This window comes from Ochotona curzoniae, unplaced genomic scaffold (assembly GCF_017591425.1).
Source record: "Ochotona curzoniae isolate NIBS_2020 unplaced genomic scaffold, NIBS_Ocur_1.0 contig_2754, whole genome shotgun sequence".
NCBI lineage: Eukaryota > Metazoa > Chordata > Mammalia > Lagomorpha > Ochotonidae > Ochotona > Ochotona curzoniae.
In genome coordinates, this window is record NW_024465582.1 from 25835455 (window position 1) to 25854912 (window position 19458).

The 19458-nt window shown below is 42.8% G+C and overlaps 1 protein-coding gene and 1 long non-coding RNA gene across 4 annotated transcripts in view; one reads left to right on the forward strand and one right to left on the reverse strand.

Moving 5' to 3' along the window:
* The first annotated feature begins 969 nt into the window (after positions 1 to 969).
* LOC121154541 lies at positions 970 to 16461 on the forward strand. Its single transcript, XR_005883548.1, has 3 exons — positions 970 to 1052; positions 6195 to 6203; positions 16449 to 16461. It is a non-coding gene; the product is annotated as an uncharacterized LOC121154541 (long non-coding RNA).
* Positions 1719 to 19458, reverse strand: part of IL6ST (interleukin 6 cytokine family signal transducer) — a 44209-nt gene continuing 26469 nt past the window's right edge. For 2 of the 3 annotated variants that reach the window (XM_040977547.1, XM_040977546.1), the window contains exons 8-17: positions 18883 to 19042; positions 15974 to 16065; positions 14695 to 14905; positions 12777 to 12959; positions 10197 to 10298; positions 9871 to 10017; positions 9423 to 9563; positions 6701 to 6797; positions 3303 to 3384; positions 1719 to 2778 (exon numbers count right to left, since the gene is read on the reverse strand). In XM_040977547.1, the coding sequence (XP_040833481.1) occupies positions 2053 to 2778; positions 3303 to 3384; positions 6701 to 6797; positions 9423 to 9563; positions 9871 to 10017; positions 10197 to 10298; positions 12777 to 12959; positions 14695 to 14905; positions 15974 to 16065; positions 18883 to 19042 (1941 nt within the window). In that variant the 3' untranslated portion in view covers positions 1719 to 2052. Of the gene's footprint in view, positions 2779 to 3302; positions 3385 to 6700; positions 6798 to 9422; positions 9564 to 9870; positions 10018 to 10196; positions 10299 to 12776; positions 12960 to 14694; positions 14906 to 15973; positions 16066 to 18768; positions 18802 to 18882; positions 19043 to 19458 lie in introns of those variants that run through there. The other variant, XM_040977548.1, reaches the window with a different exon arrangement.

The window sequence follows — 19458 nt, forward strand, 5'->3', positions numbered from 1 at the left end:
GAATGTACATTTTTCTTACTCAAATGTCGGGTCTGATCCTAATGCGGATTCAACTGCAGATCTTGGCGACCAGGAAGCCGGACAATCTAGTTTCCTCGGGACTCGCGGGGGAGCGGACAGGTTCACAGGTGCCGAGTGATTTCTTTGTTTTCAATCCTGAAGGGAAACAGTGACTTGTTCCCGCACAGAGGCCATTTCTTGAAGTATTTAAAAACTAGTTTAAACATTTTTAGGCAATAAGAATTTAAAGAATTCCCTTTCTGCTACTAATGTTTTTCTGCCTATCTAAAATGCAACGCACATGCGTTAACAGAGTATTTCAAGACATGCTCTAGGGAAATTTTGTATTTGAAACAAATTGGACTGCTTTTCTCTTTCGCGCATAAATGCACATCACATATTAGTGCTCAAATTTCCTGAATGGATTTGTCAGTAATTACATCCACTTGTGTGTCTAAAGTGCTCTTGTGGCCGGGGGCATTCTATGGAAGCAATTCTCTACAGGTTTCAACATGCAAATCTGCTTTTTCTCATTCCCTCAGACCATGCGTTCACTTGCAGTGCCCTCCAACGTGTGCAAGCTTCATCCTACAGCCACCTTCCCAGCACTGCTGCTAGTTACAAGGAAGGCTACAGGTAAGCCTGACATTTTTTTCATTTTTTAAAAATAAGCAGTAAGTACAAACTTGCTCGGAGCCACACTTGGCAAGGCCAGTCTTAGAACAGTGTGGTCGCCTGGACTCCGCAGCCTCTAGGCCTGCTGCTACCTGAAGTAGAAACCAGTGGACGCGCCACTGTGTACAGCTGAAGGGGGCCGTGCAGGGGAAGAACCTGGCAAAGCAGGAGCCTTTTTATAAATGCAAGAATACAAAGGATAAAAATATACCCGGAAGCCAAGTATGAACATTCTTAGTATATGTTTATCAATTTCCCTTTAGTCTTAAATAACCTCTACCACACCTTAAGTCTGTTTTTCTGCTGTATGTGAGTTTCAAGAACCAAACCTCTTTCCTCTGAACTCACTTTGCTAACAGCAACTGACACAATGGTGGGTGGCCTTAGTGCTAGGCTTGGGGTGTCAGGGTGACCTCTTCCCTGGAGAACTGTCTGCAAGAAGCGGAAACACCCTCTCGTCCCAGAGCGGGGCCCGTGCACCCCCAGAACTGGCCGACGTGTGCACTCAGCAGAGAGCAAGGCTTCAGGTTCAGTTCTCTTCCGCCTGGTAAGTACTGCCAAAGATCCTGTAACTTAGTTCCTTCAAATCCATGCTAGGAAAAAGATGCAAATGTTGGTACACTTAGAACATAAACGTATACTCAATTAGAACAGTTTCAGCTGAGACACTGTCTGAAGTACTTTATCAAATTCTCTGAAGGATCAGTGATGTTCACGTGTACAGAGAAAGGCCAATAACTTTAAACATTCATTCCTAACTGTGAAATGAACCTTTAAAAAGGTTATCAATAATGCAAAAAATGATTTTTATTATGTAATAGAAAATAGATTAAATATTTAAACTATTTATAATCTTCCATGTTAAGGCTCTGGGATTTTTCCTGTTGCAACAGTGGGCGGCATCATTCCCAATGAAAGCACGACTTTTCCGGCAGTACCAACGGGCGCCCGGCGCTGGTGCTGGACTCCATGGGCCTCTGCTGAGGCTGGCGCCCAGGCCGTGCTGCTCGGGTTTCCGTATCAGCCATGTCTGTGCCACTTTGTCATAACCACTCTCACAAAGTCAGTAAAGCTGATCGCTGCTTACCGTTCAAATACTCTTCATGTAGCAAAAGAAACTTACTTTATAAATTTCAGACGGGCTCTTTTTCTTCAGTGCAACCATCCTGAAAAAGCACAGAATCAGTCAGCTCTGTGGAAGATGAAGTCAGTTCATGTAGTGCTTGACGTTGAATCCCAGATATTCTGGAATGGAAACAGCCCAAGGTAAGACTCGTCTTCAAGGGCAAACGGGCTCCAGGGAGTGAAGAGGATTTCTTCTCGGAAATCACAGCTTAGTTTTGCTTTGCAGGTCTGCGGCCGCCGTCCCAGGGAGGCTCACTGAGGCACGTAGCCGCCTTGCGGGACAGTCTGTGGCAAGTAGCTTTTAGGCATTCCTTCATCAATCACGGCTGCCACCCCAACTGTTTCCCCTTGTCCCTCAGTCCCCAGACCAAACACATCTGCTGAGACTTCCGGAAACATTTTCATGTGGCCTCCAGGGGAGGACTGTGAGAGACTGGAGAACTGCTGCTGTTGAAGTCTAATAAAAGCTTCCTCAGCCATCTCTGAAACAGGCTTTGACCTTTCAAACTGCAAAATCTCTGGACTGGCTTCCTGCTGGCTGCAGTGCTGTTTGAAATACTGCTGCCTGGGCAAAATGGTATCACTGCCTTCCATGTTCTCTATCAGCTGCAGGTCCTCTGGCCGCTCCTCGGAATCCAGCAGGGGCTGCGTGGACTCGGACCTGGAGAAGACCTGGACTGCGGGGACCTGGTGCCGGTAGCCGCTGTGTACCACCGTGGAGTACTGCACGGTGCTGGAGGTGTTCTGCGCAGACTCGTTGTCGTCGCTGCTGGAAATGCTGGGCCTGGATGACGACATGCACGAGGACCCCCCGATGCCGCTGCTGTGGCCCTCGGCGCTCATCTTCTCCTTCTTGAACAGGTCCAACGACTTGAGGTCCTCCGGAAAAGGCTTTTTGTCATTGGGTTCTATTTCCACAACACTTACGTCAGTGAAATTGCCATCCGCATACATCTGCTCTTTTGAACTGAAATTGTGCTAAGGAAAGGAGAATACAGATTGTCACATGAGACATTCCTGAATGTTCTTAACTTCCCGTGGCGCCCACAGCCTGCAGTTAGTGACGCAGCAGGGTGCTACCGAACCACTGCTTGCTAGTCAAACACTGAGTCTGAGATGCTTCGGATCAGGCTATACTTTCTCAGAACTCTAAAAGGCAGTATTTCTGGATTCATAGCTTATAAACCATGTAATCTGACAGTACCAGGCAGCCTTAGGGAAACCAGGTAGAAAAAATAACTGAAAGTTTTGTGGAATATAATTAAATATTGGATGATAAATACAGATGACGTCTCCTTTAGGGTAAAGAGCTTAGCATGATAAACTTGGCCATAAGCATCTGTTAATAGTTATAAAGCAGTTTTAGTATTCCAAGTTTAATCACATAGTCGTGTTTGTCGGAACAAATGTGCAGCTCTATTGACATCTGAGTCAGCCTGTCAATCTTCTGGAAAAACTCTTAAGTCTATCCTAACATGCCTATGTATTTAAAAGCATCTTACCCTTGGAGGTGTGGGAGGTGACCACTGGGCAATATGACTCTTAGAAGGATCTGGAACATTAGGCCAGATGTGTTTTTTAATTCTGAAGAGAAAAAAAAAATTGTATGTAGAGCCAGATGTAAAACAGTTCCTATTTATAAGCATATTCACTGATGCGTTTTAAGAACATTAGTTACATGAATAAAAACATTGTTATTTGACCCCAATTTTTTCCTTACAATATTTATGAACAGTTTTTAAAGAAACTGTTAAGGCTAATGATCAATATTCAATGTAATTAAAAACACACACATGGAAACTTGATCCAGAGCAAATTTGTGGTACACTCTTCCCAACAGCAAAAAAGCAAAAATGTTCATAATGATAAAGAATGCTTCAGATACCCAATTCATTCCACCAGTCTATTTCATTAAAATCCTACTTTATTGTATTTTTCTGAAGTGTATAGGAAGTTGAGCACTCAGAACAGTTAGCACAGACGGGGATCCAGCCGCCCTGCAAGCAGCACCTGTCGGAAAAAGCAGTGAGGCTGACCAAACAACCCACGGCCAAAGTCCTCAGAAGGTAAACTTTAAAAAATACTTATCTTTATTGCAAAGCCGGATATACGGTCAGGAGGAGATACAGAGAGGAAGATCTTTTGTCCAATGGTGCACTCCCCAAGTGGCCGCAACGGCTGGAGCTGAGCCAATCTGAAGCCACGAACCTGGAGTTTCTTCCAGGTCTCCCACGTGGGTGCAGGGTCCCAATGCTCTGGGCCGTCCTTGACTGCTTTCCCAGGCCACAGGCAGGGAGCTGCCAGGATTAGAACCGGTGCCCATATGCGCCGGGCCCAAGGTAAACTTTCATTAAAAACAAATTCTAGGGGCCGGCGCGGTGGCACAGTGGTTAAGGTCCTCGCCTTGCACGCCCGGGATCCCATATGGGTGCCGGTTCTATCCCGGCAGCCCAGCTTCCCTTCCAGCTCCCTGCCTGTGGCCCAGGAAAGCAGTCGAGGACGGCCCAAAGCTTTGGGACCCTGCACCCGCGTGGGAGACCCGGAAGAGGCTCCTGGCTTTGGATCGGCATAGCATCGGCCCGTTGTGCTCACTTGGGGAGTGAATCATCGGACAGAAGATCATCCTCTCTGTCTCCTCTGTATATCCGCCTTTCCAATTAAAAAAACAAACAAACACAAATTCTAATGCTCTTTCAGAAGAGACGATGCAAAACGCATTCCTACACATTTCAAGAGGTCAGCAACAATCTGATTTCATAGCCAAAGTTTTACTGGGAAAAAATACCATCTTCCAAGAGCATTTAAAATGCAAAAATTAAACTGAATCCAACAAAAATGTAGCAAACGTAAATTTACGAAAATCAAATTCATGCAAGAAGCTGGAAAAACTATGATTTCAATAATTCAGAAAAAGCATTTGTCAAAATTAACCCCTGCATTCCTAATACGAAGTTGAAAACAAACAAATGTCCCTGACTTAGATTAGAACTAACATCACACACAGTGATGAAAGACTGAATGCTTGCTTTCCTGATCGTGGGGACGGTGTCCGCTCCTATCGTCTCCAGTCAACGCTCTACTGCAGCTGGAGCCAGTCCGTCACTTCAGGCAGCAAAAGCATGGGGACAGTCTGCGGTAACCATAACTACCGGCAAACACCGTGACTGTACGGAGAACACTGGGACAGAGTCCTAAAAGGCACTAGCAATGAATTATGAATATTTTAGCATTAACAATGTATTTTTTAAAATTGCATTTCTACATCTTAATTAAAATTTTAAAGATTCTACTTAGGATAAGAAATAGGAATAAATTAGAGCAGATTTATTTTAAAAGTAAATCGACAAGTTGTTGTTAAAATTTATATAAAAAGGCAAAGAAGTCAAAATTTTGGAAACACAATGGAGGCAATTCTACCTATTTTCAATACTTACAACGCGTTATTTCAAAAAAGTTATTGAAAAGTGGTATTAAATGCTCAGGGCGGGCACCTAGCCTAGTGGTTAGCTGGCCTAGGCTATCCCCATTCCACATGTAGCACAGGGTTCAACTCCTGGGTCCAGCAGCTCGCATCCTCCCACCGACGTGGGAGTCTGAACTCTGCTCCTGCTTTGGGTCCCGCCCTCCTCTCTGCTACACTACGGGGTGGGAACCAGCAGACAGGAGAGCGCTTTCTCTCTCAAACAAACTTCTAAGAAGCTTCTCTTGGGAGTAACACAATTTTGCAATCCATGTTTTTTTTTTCCTAATACACATTTTCCATGAACTCTCTGGCTTTAAACAGGACCTCACTGGAGGAGAGCAAGTCCAGAAGCAGCTACAGACTAATAAGAAAAGAATTTGGTTTCTGGAAAAGTATCAAGAAATCCAATGGGAAAAAAAAAAAACTTCAAAATGCACGATACTAGAACTGGACATCCATTGGGAAAGAATATTGACTCTGGCCTCATACCATACAACATTCACTGGGAATGGATCCGAAACATGAGAGTTGAAACAACTCAATTTCAAGAAGAAACCAGGAGAAAAGATTTGACAGTTAGGTAGATGTTTTCAGATGAACACCAGATTCGGAACTACAGTGCAGAAAAACTGGTAAGTGGATTAAAGATTAAACTTCAAGATTAAACTTTCCTAAGTCACAGTTATGCTAACAATTGCATAGACTGAAAAATCCATCTACCTGTTAAATTTTGTAAACATAAAAAGAGAACTCTTATAGTTCAATAGTAACAAAACAACCCACTTTGAAAATGAGTAACTGACACATCACAAAAGAAGGTACACAGGAGACATGAATAGTTCCAACATTAGCAATCCAAAAAAAAAACAAACTATTCTTTCACTGGAAAGAATCACTAAAGTGAAGAATAGTATGAAGTGTTGATAATGAGATGGGACCTGTGCTCGTGGGAACACAATACGGCTTTTGAAAAACTGGCAGATTTTCACGAAGCTGAACACGCCAAGTCCTACTTATTCAAGACAAATGAAAATATGTGTCTAAAGTATTATAATGTTCTGAACTTCTACATATAAGCCAAACATGAGAAACAAGGCTCCATTAAAAACACACACACACACACACTAGATTCCGATCCATCTGTACTACAGAATACAGCAGTAAAGAGGACAAAGTTATGGGAAGTGAAAGACTTCACCCGCAAACAAACTCAAATCACGTTTATGGAAAGCAGATCCACCGAGTGCCTGCAGATGGGGGTTATGGGAGAAGACTACAAACAAAACCAGAAAACTTTGAGTTATACAAATTCCCATATTTGAGTGCGTTAATACCTACTTAGAAAAATTTATCACATGATAAAACGGATTTTATTGTATAAGAGTTACGGCTCACTGAAGTAGGGAAACATTCAAGCAGAGAAATGCAGGTACTTACAGATCTCTCTTATTGAAGCAGAACAGCACCCCCAGCAGAGTCGTCAACAGGAACGCCAAGCAAACAGGCACAACTATGGCTTCAATTTCTCCTTGGGCTTAAAGGGGAAAAAGAAGCATGAAGGGAAATATACTAATAAAAATGTAACTTTTCAACCAGATTACTGTGGAAAAGATGAACTATCATACTACTTTCTCCCACTCTCCCCATAAGTCACATCTTGCTTGGCTCTTTACGCCTTACACAGTCACCTGGCCCCCAGTGTGACATATACACTGACTGGTGGGTTTAGATAATTAGTTTGGCATACTGGGTAATCCACCTGGTAAACTAGAGATTTCAAAGCTCACCACTTAGTATTATTTATGATTGGCTCTCAGCAAAAATTTCAGCAAAAGCTAATCTTTGTATTTATTCTAATATTCAAAGAAATTATATCTAAACAAATACAAATGTTGGGCAAAATTGGGAAAGTTGTAAGACCACCTTAAACATAAATTTACCTTCAACAGAAACAAATTTGCAGACACAAATGTTTAATGGCTTTTCCCAAAGCTGATCTGATAGAGGGCTGAGACCTTTAGGAAAGGATCAGCAGGTTCAAGCTTTGGCATGGTAGGTATAAACAAGTAGACAAGGCAGACACAACTCCCCCTCTGCATGTGAAGAGGCCTGATCAATCAAATGCATCACTAGTCGGGACAGCTCAGAGAGGTTTTCAAATGACTGACTTTATGAGTTTTTGGATTACCTCTTCCTACTCCCTTTTACCTTTTGCAGTGAAAGTTATCAGAGGCATTTTACAATTCACTGACTTGTTTTTCTACCACTTCTGTGAGTGAGGACACATCCTACAAAGCCCAGCAGAAATAAAGCAGTCAGGTGAAGGGTGAGCGCATCCCACGGCCGGTGCAGCTGCACCTGGGATGCCTGCATTCCCCATCGCAGTGCTGGGTGCAAGGCTCGGGCTACTCTGCTTCACACCCGGCCTCCTGCCAACGAGGCTCAAGGACTCGAGTCCTGCCTGCCCCAGGAGACCCAGCTCGAGTTCCTGACTGTTGCTGTCATGTGGAAACTAAACCAGTAAGCACAAGATTTTTGTCTCTCCCTCTCTGTCAAGTCAGTCTTAAAACATAAAAGCAGGAAATTAAAATGACAAGTAATTCTGAAAAGCCTATTATGTAGTGATACCAATAAGTATGATAAATTTGGAAGGAAAAAGTCTGTTTAGAAAAGACTAGAAGGATAAGCAATTGTGCTACATTATATTTGGGTGCAGGATTAGAACTGGTTTTTCTTCTTTGGAATTTTATGTATAATACAATTTCCTATAATAAGCTTTCTGTAACAAAAAAATTCAAGGATGATGGTATAGTTCATTTGTTGCCTAGTAACCTGGTCCTTACCCAAACTTCAGGATATTTGGCCTATGTTATGTAGTCATTCACCCATTCATTCTCTCACTCAGTACTTACTCAACAAACAAGGAACATGGATGTTATTCATCAATTACTCTGATGACAACTGGGAATGTGGACTATAACTACAATAAAATAATTCCTATAATTATTCAAAATGTGAGAACAGGAAAGAGTACAGCATTAAGACTGCTGAGAGAATCCAGGAGGGCCAAACCAAGAGCAGGGCCTGAACTGCTGCACTGTACTGGGCTGAGAGAGAAGACGGTGAGGAGCGTGCAGCCCAAGCAGGAAATGATTCTGAAGGAGCAGGCACAAGCAGTGCTGAGGAGGAAGAGGCCCTGGCATTTAGTCTACCTGAGGGAAAAGATCTGAAAAATGTGTTGCGCTCATATCTAAATTCATGGCCTCAGCAGAGGGTGAGAGGGCTACAGAACGTATCAAAGGAAGAGATACATACTTGAGAAGGAAAATGCCAAAGTCATGGTCAAGGAAGTTTGAATACACAGAAAAGTAAGGCCAAGAGCAGAACTCTGAGAATGCAAATTAAAAGTAAAGCAAGAAAAGGGAACAGGAGGGAGGAACTTCAGGAGGGTAGGAGCTGAGCACAAGGCTGAGGCAAGGGAAGGGGCAACGTCAGGGATGGAGTAGCCAACAAGGTTAAACGCCAAAGAGGGTGGCAGAAAGACTACGCACACATGGCGGACCAGACCAGGCGGGCGCAGCAGGTGCCTCGGTGGTGTGGTGGGGCGGGAAGGCAGATTCCGGCAGGCAGGCATGGGGAACCTGTGAGGCCCGCCGACGGTAACTGACCTACAGAAAGACTGACCAGGAGAAGAGAAAAAGGAAAGGCACCACACACAAACCTCTAAAGGCCAGATGCTCTACCTGCGCCTGTACCTACAACGCCGTGCCACACTTGAACAGCAGAATGTTAAACTCCGAACCGTTACTAAAGGACTACGTTATTGGGAAGATGGCAGGAGAGGAAAATAGGGAGGGAAGGGGAGAGATCCCTGTGCCTCTGAACTAGTAGCATGGAATAAAAGAACCCTCTCAGGCAGATGTACGAGTTAAAGGGACAGGTGAATCCAGCCACGAACAGTTAAAAAAAAAGAAAAAGGTGACGAATAGTATTTTCTACAATTCAAAGTCATCAACACCAAGCATTATAAAATTAATTTATGAATACTTAGAGGAGTGCAAAGATATACTTCTAAACAAAATGCAGGCACAAAAATAATTTCTAGTCTGTTTAAAAAAAAAAAAAAAAAAAAAAAAGGCCGAATGTGATGATCTCTTACCGAACTTGGGTGTGGTGAAGGTGAACTCTGGCCCGTCCTTGCCCCCCTCGTCAGTGTAGGCCGCCATGCGCACCATGTACAGGGTGTCGCTCGCCAGGGAGGACAGGGTGTACTCTGTGTGGGAGGAGTCCACGTTCACGGCTGCAAGACACCCAGACGAGACCCAGGCTTCAGCGGGCGCCGGCCGTCAGCCCGCACGGGCCAGCATTGGAGAATAGCACGGCCGTAAACAGCTTTCGTAACCCACACAGTATTTTTCTTTGAGCACGCAACACAGCACAAACCAAAAACAACCAAAACAGAGTCGGGGAAGCAGCCACAAGTCATATCTTAGGGGTCTTTTCTGAGAATATCATGTTATAATACGCTGTCTAGCTTGAGGTGAGAAATTGGCATTTATAGAAATTTAAGAACAATCTTATCTTTAATAAGAAGACAGTTTTATTACCAGTTTCATTTCCAATGGTAGTTTTATAAAATATAGTATAATTTCTGATAAAGCCGTTCTGAACATCAACGGGAAGTTGGTCCCACTCCAGGACAGCTTCGTTTTTCCCCACTTTCTTTGTCCGAACAGTAGGGCCTTTGGACGGTGCTGCAAGAGAAGGCATTTGCTAAATGAAACCTGTTAGAATCTAGAGAATCATTCAAATTTATCACATTTTCTTACAATAAAATTATTTGAACGTAATGAGACACATCCATATTTCGTGTAAAGAAGCATCCGCTGCAGCTGCGCTCTCAACGCTTCCGCAGCCAGTGATGTGGACTTACGCGCTTGTTTGAGGTACGCCTTCACAGACTCGGGGACCCCAGCCCCGTCTGTGTAAACAGGGGTCACCGTGATCAAGTAGCACTTACTCTCTTCAAGGTTCCCTGAAGGAAGAAAGCAGAGGAAGCATTTTTTTCAAACTCTTATTATGTAGTCTGAATCATTATTTCAGGACCACTAGACTCTCTTCAAACTGTACTTTTCTAAGCAAGCAATATCTTCTGTGTAATCAAATCAACTTAATAGAGTAAAACTACTCATAAAAATTAAAGGCTACTTTTATTGCCACGGAGTAAAAAGTTTTCAATTTTTTTTAAAGATTTATTTATTTTTATTGGAAAGGCAGATAATATAGAGAGGAGCAGAGACAGAGAGGAAGATCTTCTGTCCGATGATTCACTCCCCAAGTGACAGTAACGCCCTAGCTGAGCCAATCTTAAGCCAGGAGCCAGGAGCCTCTTCCAAGTCTCCCACATGGGTGCAGGGTCCCAATGCTTTGAGTCGTCCTCGACTGCTTTCCCAGGCCACAAGCAGGGAGCTGGATGGGAAACGGGGCTGCCAGGATTAGAACCGGGGCCATATAAGATCCTGGCACGTCCAGGTGAGGACTTTAACCACTACACTATCGCAGCGGGCCCTTCAATATGTTAATTACAAGAGTAATGGCAACATGTATATTAATGATTCACAAAATACTAATCTCAAATCATTTTAGATCTTCCTTTAAGTTTGATGATTTTTGGTATCTCACCGAATTGTCAGAGATTTGCCGGCTGAGCAAAATAGAAAGGAAAGGTTGAAAAAATTGAAGTATTAGTCTTAACTCCTACCCAATTGTAAAAGAAAAGAATATTTAATATCCTCCTTCTATTTAGAATTACTCGAGTTTTCACAGTAATCCATTTTATAGCATGCAACTGTAAAATTTCTTTAGATAGCATAATATCCGTAACAGGATATTAATGTTTATACTGAATACAGCCCTTCAATAAGAATTTGTATTTTCCATAACTCTTATTCAGAAAGTTACATATCTATTTGCCTTCTTTAGTAATTTTTTCTGTTGTTGATGTGACATTATCAAAGAATAAACCATTTTTATATTCTGCTAACAGTGATATTTTCAGGGCTGTCCACCAAACTCTAGCAGGCTTCCTGCCCAACCTTCGTTTCTAAAGACTCTTGCCATGCTATTGTTTAACAAGTTCCTATCACTGGGCCCAGCATGGTAGCTTAGCAGCTAAAGTCCTCGCCTTGAAAGTGCCGGGATCCCATATGGGTGCTGGTTCTAATCCCAGAAGCGCCACTTCCCATCCAGCTCCCTGCTTGTGGCCTGGGAAAGCAGTCGAGGACGGCCCAGAACATTGGGACGCTGCACCCATGTGGAAGACCCGGAAGAAGCTCCTGGCTCCCGGCTTTCAATCAGCTCAGCTCCAGCCATTGCAGCCATTTGGGGAATGAATCAGAATACAGAAGATTTTCCTGTCTCTCCTCCTCTCTGTATGTTTGACTTTACAATAAAAATAAATAAATCTTAAACAAGTTCCTATCATCAAATTATTTCCAATCTGTTTTTTTTTTCCTAGTCCATCATGTTTTTTAATTTGATAAGGTTAACATGTTGGGCTAACAGGCTTATTAAAACTGTTTATTAGGGGTTGGTGTGGTGTAGTGGTTAAGTTGGCACCTGTCGCTTCCACATTCCATATGGTCCCTGGTTCAAGTCCTGGATGCTGCACTTCCAATCTGGCTTCCTGCTAAATGCATCTGGGGAAGCAACGGAGGATGGCTTGGGCCTCTGCGCCCACGGGGGAGGCTGCTGCCCTGGCCCGCGCATCCCTGGTGGATGCAGCCATTTGGGCAGTAAACCAGCAGATGAAGATTCTCCTCCTCTCTAACGCAGTCTTTCAAATAAATGAAACTTACAAAAAGCAAAAACACTTAAAACAAAAACCTGTATATTACCTAACAGGTTAGTTAATGAGAGCCAGTCTATTTTATGAACAAAGCCTCAAAACTTTATAGCTGGTATTCCTGTCATGGCTTTTCTTTTATTAGTTAATTATTCACAGCTAACTTCTAAAAATTCTTTCTGTACTAAAATCCTGAGTGGTTTGTCTCTGCTGAAAGCTGTTACATCACTTTACAGCCGCTTACTAAATGACACCTTCACAGAACAGTCCTCCCTGGAAATCTACCTCACCACCTCCTGTCCTCTGCTAGCACCAGCTGAGAGCACTAAGCTGAGCCCTTCAGACGCTCTAGGAGACTGCAGTGTCTCAGCAGGCGCAGATGGCACCGCACAGAGAACACGTCGCCTCGGCAGCCCCGGCAGGACCCTCCCCGCCGCCTCACAGATGTGTAAAGCAATGTTAGGACACAGAGAGACAGCACTGACTTCACTGCTGAAAAGGAACCCTTGTAGTTCCGAGGGGTCAGGTGAAATGTGCTTACAGTCACAACTGCTGTAACCAGAAGTCTTCTCAATGGGCTACAGAAACAAATACGCAAACACAAAACCGGAACCACTGTCTACTGTGACTGGCAAGGTTGTCACTTTCAATGCTTCCGGTCAGGCCTACCCCTTAAGTAGGTGCGATGCACGGTTCCGTCCTCTTGCTGCCAGTCCGGGACACAGGGCGATTTGGCCGACAGCACGCACCACTCCAGGATGTACTTCTTCACAGGCTCACCTGGAGCGGTCCATTCCACCCAGAGCCGGTTATCTTTGGGGTACGCCTTAAGATCCACCACGGGGCGAGTAGCTTTAAGACAAAGTTTGAATGCGGTTACAAAAATTTACATTAGAACATGACTCATTTATTTATAAACATATTTCCATAATTGGGTTTTTGAGATGAACATGAATAAAAGCACTCATATTATGGCTTACATGTAAGGCAGGCAGTTTTTTCTAAAATAATTTATTTTTATTGCAAAGTCAGATATACAGAGAGAAGGAGAGAGGAAGATCTTCCACTTGATGATTCACTCCCCAAGTGACTGCAACAGCTGGAGCTGAGCCTCTTCTGGGTCTCCCACACGGGTCGCAGGGTCCCGAGACCTTGGCTGTCCCCAGCTGCCTTCGTAGGCCACAAGCAGGGAGCTGGATGCGCAGCAGGGCCGCCAGGATTAGAACTGGCGCCCATATGGGATCCTGGCAAGTGCCAAGTGAGGACTTCAGCTGCTAGGCTACCATGCCAGGCCCAATAACGCATTTTTAAATTTGAATTCCCTTTACCATAATTCTTCAAGTGTTTTATATGTTTGTAATTACAATTTTTTCTTTGAAAGCATGAATAAACAATACAAAGGTACTTCAAAAAAAAAACATAACGAAATGTAATCAAAAGATATTTGTTTTGGTGCAAAATTTTTTAAAACATGTATTTTTTTCCTAATATGCATTTCCCTTGAACTTTTTGAAGACCTTTGCGCAGAGCAGCCTCGGCTCTTGTTTACAGGCTATGTCCCAAGACCCCCAGGGAATACCTCAGGCAGCAGAAGACCAAACTGCACATCAACTATAACTTTCCTACAAACCTAAAGTGCTCTACAGCCTCCCCGGCCCACGCGAGCTGCCAGCTCTGCTTTCGTGCACCGTGGCCACTATCAGCCCTGCACTGAAGGGTAGGAGCCGCGTGCACGCACTAGATGAGGGCGATTCACACCCCGGCTGGAACTGGTTAGGGGCAGGTAATGAGATGTAACTGCATTACTCAGAACGGTACACAATTTAAAATTTACGAACTTGGGCCTGGCACGGTGACCGAGCGGCTCAAGTCCTCGCCTTGAATGCACCGGGATCCCATATGGGCACTGGTTCTAATCCTGGCAGTCCCACTTCCCATCCAGCTCCCTGCTTGTGGCCTGGGAAAGCAGTTGAGGACAGCCTAAGGCCTTGGGATCCTGTATCCATGTGGGAGATCTGGAGGAAGTTCCTGGATCCTGGCATCGGATTGGCACAGCACCGGCCATTGTGGTCACTTGGGGAGTGAATCATCAAATGGAAGATCTTCCTCTCTCTCTCTTCCTCTGTCTATATCTGACTTTGTAATAGAAATGAATAAATCTTAAAAAAAACCAACCTTACAAACTTTTATTTCTGGAATTTTCCATTTACTTCCTTCAGATTACAGCTCACTATGGGTCGTTGAAACCATAGGTTTGCAATTAACTACTGTGTTTATGACGTATGCAAATAAGATCGTAAATGCTTCAAGAATCTCAAAGTAATTCGAAAGCGCTCAAATGAGCTCAATCTTAAGGTAAGGTTTAAGTGAGCCATGTGGTGAGAGCAGTATTCCATCCATTCTGATGAAATCTGCCCGTTGGCCAATTTCTAAAACCATGATCCATCCTGATACCACATGCCAGCTGATTTCTGAAAATCCTGTTGTCCCTGACACTGACGACCTAGCCCCGGACTACTTCTGTGTTTCCAGAGTCCTGGCCACACCCAAACACCCACGAGCCATTCTCCACCCCACAGACACAAACCTTTAAAGTCACAGGAGGGGATAATCAAAACAGACGGGTCTGACTTGCCAACCAGATTTCTTGCTGTCAGAGTTGCTTTGTAACGATCATTCGTAAGATTTACTGTCAGTTTTGTGTCATTAACTGTGTAACTTTGTAAATGTGATTTCCATCTTGTAAGGGTCACTTCATAATCCAAGATCTTCCCATTGGCTTCAAAAGGAAGCAATGTCTATAACAAAATTCAAAAAGAAAAATTTCATAAAAATGATCAGTTGAATTCATCAGTTTCTTCAGATTCACAATTTATGTAAAACCTCTAAATATTGCATTGGGAAGGACTAGCAACCTCATTTGACTTGGTACTAAAGTAACATTACTATATTCCAAAGGAAAAGTAAAAGTATTAACAGCAAGAGGGGAAAGTGGTTGTGTTCTATTAGTTTTTAGTTCTGTATACAATTCCCTACTATCTGGACCTAAACTATTTGTTATGTTTTAATTTTCTTTTAGTTATTTTTTGAACCTGTCATTGATACTGTCTCAACCCAGATGTTTCGAAGAAGGGAACTTGCATTATTTTTAACATATTGTTTACCCAATACTATGTCAATTAATTCCATAATGTTGTATATTGATACTGAGGCCTTGTTGGGGCTTTTAACTGACCGGATCTTTACTCTGTTAGACCTATCTTCAGACCATAGAAGGTCTCCCCAAGAGGCCACTGAACTTATCTGGACAATAAGACGCTGAACTTTATGCTAGGCATGTGTTTGCAAGCAATAAATCTCAACTGAACTTGAACTATGGTTATGCAACAAGGTGGAGGAATCCACCATGGGGGGAGGGGTATGGGAGGGGTGGGGGGAGTCCCCAGCGCCTATAAAACTGTACTACATAATACAATGTAAGCAACAATAAAAAAAAAAAATAAGACACACACACACACACAAAAAATTTTCTTTTAATACATGATATACTCATTATCAATTTATCAACATTTTTGATTATTCCAATTTCTATTAATTATATTAATTTTCTCTGGCAAATTCAATCAAGTGCAAAACAAGTCCCTTTCCTTAGAGAATTTATAATGTACAGAGCTGTGCTGAATTACCTGAGGTGCTTACTAGCTTCAGTTTTTGAAGCTGGCTCCTACACAGTATATATAAAGCTTTGTGTTTCTATTAAAAATGTTTTTCGAATGCTTTGCTGCTAAGATGATGAATACAAAGTGTTTAGGAGCTGCTTTCTCACCACAGAAAATGCATCTACACAAGAAAAAAGCTTCTTTTACCTTCCATATGAGTTGTACAGATCGATAGCCGTGATTATGAGATGTATGGGATGGATCCATCTTATACCAGAAACTTGGTGATTTGGATGGCCCTAAAGAAAACACACAAACATTCTAAAATAAAAAGCTTTAAAAATCAAATAAAATCCTGCCAATTCTTCTACCTTGTTCTTAAAATCCCAACCCTTCAGCTCCAGTCCTACTCCTTAGGCCAGTGTTCTCCCAGCCTAGCACAAGCCAGCTGTCTTCCTTGAGTCGCAGTGACGACTGCTGACTTACCTCATGCTGGGACTCTTTCTTCACTCTTACAATTTCAGGTAAATGTGGAAAGGCGTCCTCAGCGCTGAAGCCCTGAGCACTAGCCAAAGCAGCCTCACTTTGCTCTTTTCCAAATGCCCTGAGATTTCACATCCTCTACTGCTGGGGTCCTGACCTGCACCTGTCTGTGTATTTTAGTTTCCTCCTATATGGACAGTCTTCCCCAGCCCTTCCTCTGCTCTTAGGTGTTCTGACACCTGCAACTGGGTCTTCATGGTCAACAAATCACTTCTTAGATTTTATTCTTTTTACCTCTGTTGAGTTGATACTACTTGTTCTTCAAAGAAAATTTTTATCTGTGAAAAAAATTGTTACTGCTTTTTGCAAAGAATATTGAAAAATCACATTAAAATACATGCTTAGAACCTCTACACACACGCGAGAACACACGGGGTTGGCACTGCGGCACACCGAGGCAAAGTTGCCGCCTCTGATGCTGACATCACATGTCACAGCAACAGCACAAGTCCTGGCTGCTTTGCCCCTCACTGGGCTCCTTGCCCGCATGCTGGGAAAGCAGCAGATGGTGACAGACGGTGACCCTGGCTCCTGGCACTGACGTGGTCCAGGGGCCATTGCAGGCACTTAGAAAGTGAACCAGTGCATGGAATACCTTTCTCTTGCTCTTTTGAATAAATTATTTAAAAACGCTATGCAAATTTTGGTAAACAGATTAAATTTACATTGGGATGATTCAGAGTGATAAGGTTTAGTAAATGTCAAATACCAGTAAATATGTTTTTTTAAATGCCTCTATTGACTGATTAAAAAAAAAAAGTGTTTAAGGTAATTATAAGCATGGCATGGTAATCAACAGAATGAAAATCTGAATAAAATCCCCAGAGTGGTGTGTTGGTTGTGGAAAGGCAACCACAGGTGACAAAGCTGAGGACGGGGGTGGGCAGCCCAGGAAGGCTGCGGAAGAGGCGAAGATACACGCAGGAGTACTGTGCAGCACAAACACAGAATCGTGACCAACTTACAGGACAGAAATATTTCCCACCACAGATACAACCTAGAGGCTCCAGTCACTACAATGAAGAGATGCTCGGTACACTAGGTCTGAACCTTATGGGTGCCACACATCTCTTTGATTTGACGATGTTTAAGTACTTTCTCCCCAGAAAAGTACACACAAAAATTAACCACAACATTTTGCCTACATTTTAAATGTGTTATGATCTTTCCCAAACAAAATAGGAATCTGATACAGGACCCCCAAACCAGCCACAGCAGGACTGCTTTTCTTCCTGGCCTTTCTGAAAGTGATAGAATTCAGAGAAGAAAGGTACATCTCTTTTATACTTAATTCACAGGACTGAAACCTACAGTAGAGACAGAAGAGAAGAGAGAGGCAGAGGAGACTAAGCCATAGCTGCTACCCTGACATGGAAAGGGTAAGATTTCACCAGGTAACATTAGTTACTTTGGAAAGAGAATGTTACTTTAAACCATCTTACACCCTCTAGTGTCTTATCTTCCACACTATATGCAATAGATTACCTCTGAGAGGAAAAAGAACAAAAAGAAATCAACTAACCACAACTCCATTGTCAAAGCCTATTGCAGGATCTTATCAAGGACTATTAGAAAAAAAAGTAAAAGGTATAATACAATCCTTTTGATAATGAGGAGCTAAGGTGTATCTGCTAGGTAGTATGACTTCTAATGGTTTAGGAGAGGATTCTCTAGTTAGGGTTAGCATTGGATTACTCCCCTTGAGTAAAATATCCTAGACTTATTAACAGTTACAACAATGTATTTCTCATGGTATTTAATACACCTTTCCATAGGAATTTAGTTAGATACCAAACAGACTTCTCCTATATATAATACATATCAAAGTTTACATCTTCTCCATTTGTTTTAACTTTATTTGGAGATCTTAAGTCTGCTTGGACTACTCTCCAGAAGTCCAGTAGAGTAGACTGGGCCAGGCAAAGCAAGGAGCTAACAACTCAACCAGGAATCCAGCATGATGGCAGGGATTCTAAGAATGTGAGACACTACCTGCTGCCTCCCAGTGCACGGATCAGCAGGAAGCTGGAATCAGAAGCAGAGCTTGGACTCAAACCTAATTGTAATGCTGACATCCCAAGCAGCGCCTTAACAGCTATGTCCAATGACCACCCAAATTTTATAACCTGGCAACCTTAAAAATCAAGTTTAAATGATTTTGAATAAAATAATCACCAAACAACAAGCAATGAGGTCTATATATGTATTTTTAAAAGATTTGTTTATTTACTTGCAATCCATTTTTACAGAGATGGAGGGAATGGGGAGAGGGACAGAGATCTTCCATCTTCCATCCACTAGTTCACTCCCCATATGGCCGCAACAGCAACCAACAGCCAGGTTTGAGCCAGGCTGAAGCCAGGAGCCAGGAGCTTCTTCTGGGCCATCTTGTACTGCTTTGCCCAGGCCATTAGCAAGGAAGGGGATCAGAAGTAAAGCCACGTATGGGATGCTGACATCAATGGAATAGCTTCACCTGCTATGCCATAGTGCTGGACCAAGGTCTATTGTTAATATCAGAAATAAATCATGGGAAGAATTCCAAAATTATTTCTTCAAATTTATTTACTTACTATCTTCATATGTGATACCATTTGCTTCTTCACTCCAGTCACTCCAAAATCCCTTACCATCTTCCTTCATACAGCGCATCCTAAACACATACTCAGTATAAGGCTGAAGGTCCTGGACAGTGAATGAAGATCGGGTGGTCGATGTATCTTCAGGAGGAATCTGAAAACAAAGTAAATCAAGTAGCCAAAAAGGCCAATAAACATCTGTATTATGCAAGATTTTAATAACCAACTTAATGAGAAAAGACTATCAAAATAGACTCAATCTCTGAAGAATAAATATAACTGAAAAGCAGTTAAAAACACTGAAGTTGTAAAGTTTGAGAAGTACAGAAACATCTATTGCTGTTTTTCAATTTTATTTTTTGATTCCATGGGGCCTATTACACTCATTATCTTAGCAGGAAACACATGGCAAACTGCATGTAGAATTCGGAAGAATGTAAGCAAGGGATGAGGACAAGAAACGGAGCCCCTAGATGGGGCAGTTGGCACTTGGGGGCTCGTGGTTGTCATCACTCCTGAAGCCCAGTGAGGTAAGAGGCAGCACCGGGAGCCGAAGGAGGAGGGTCTCAC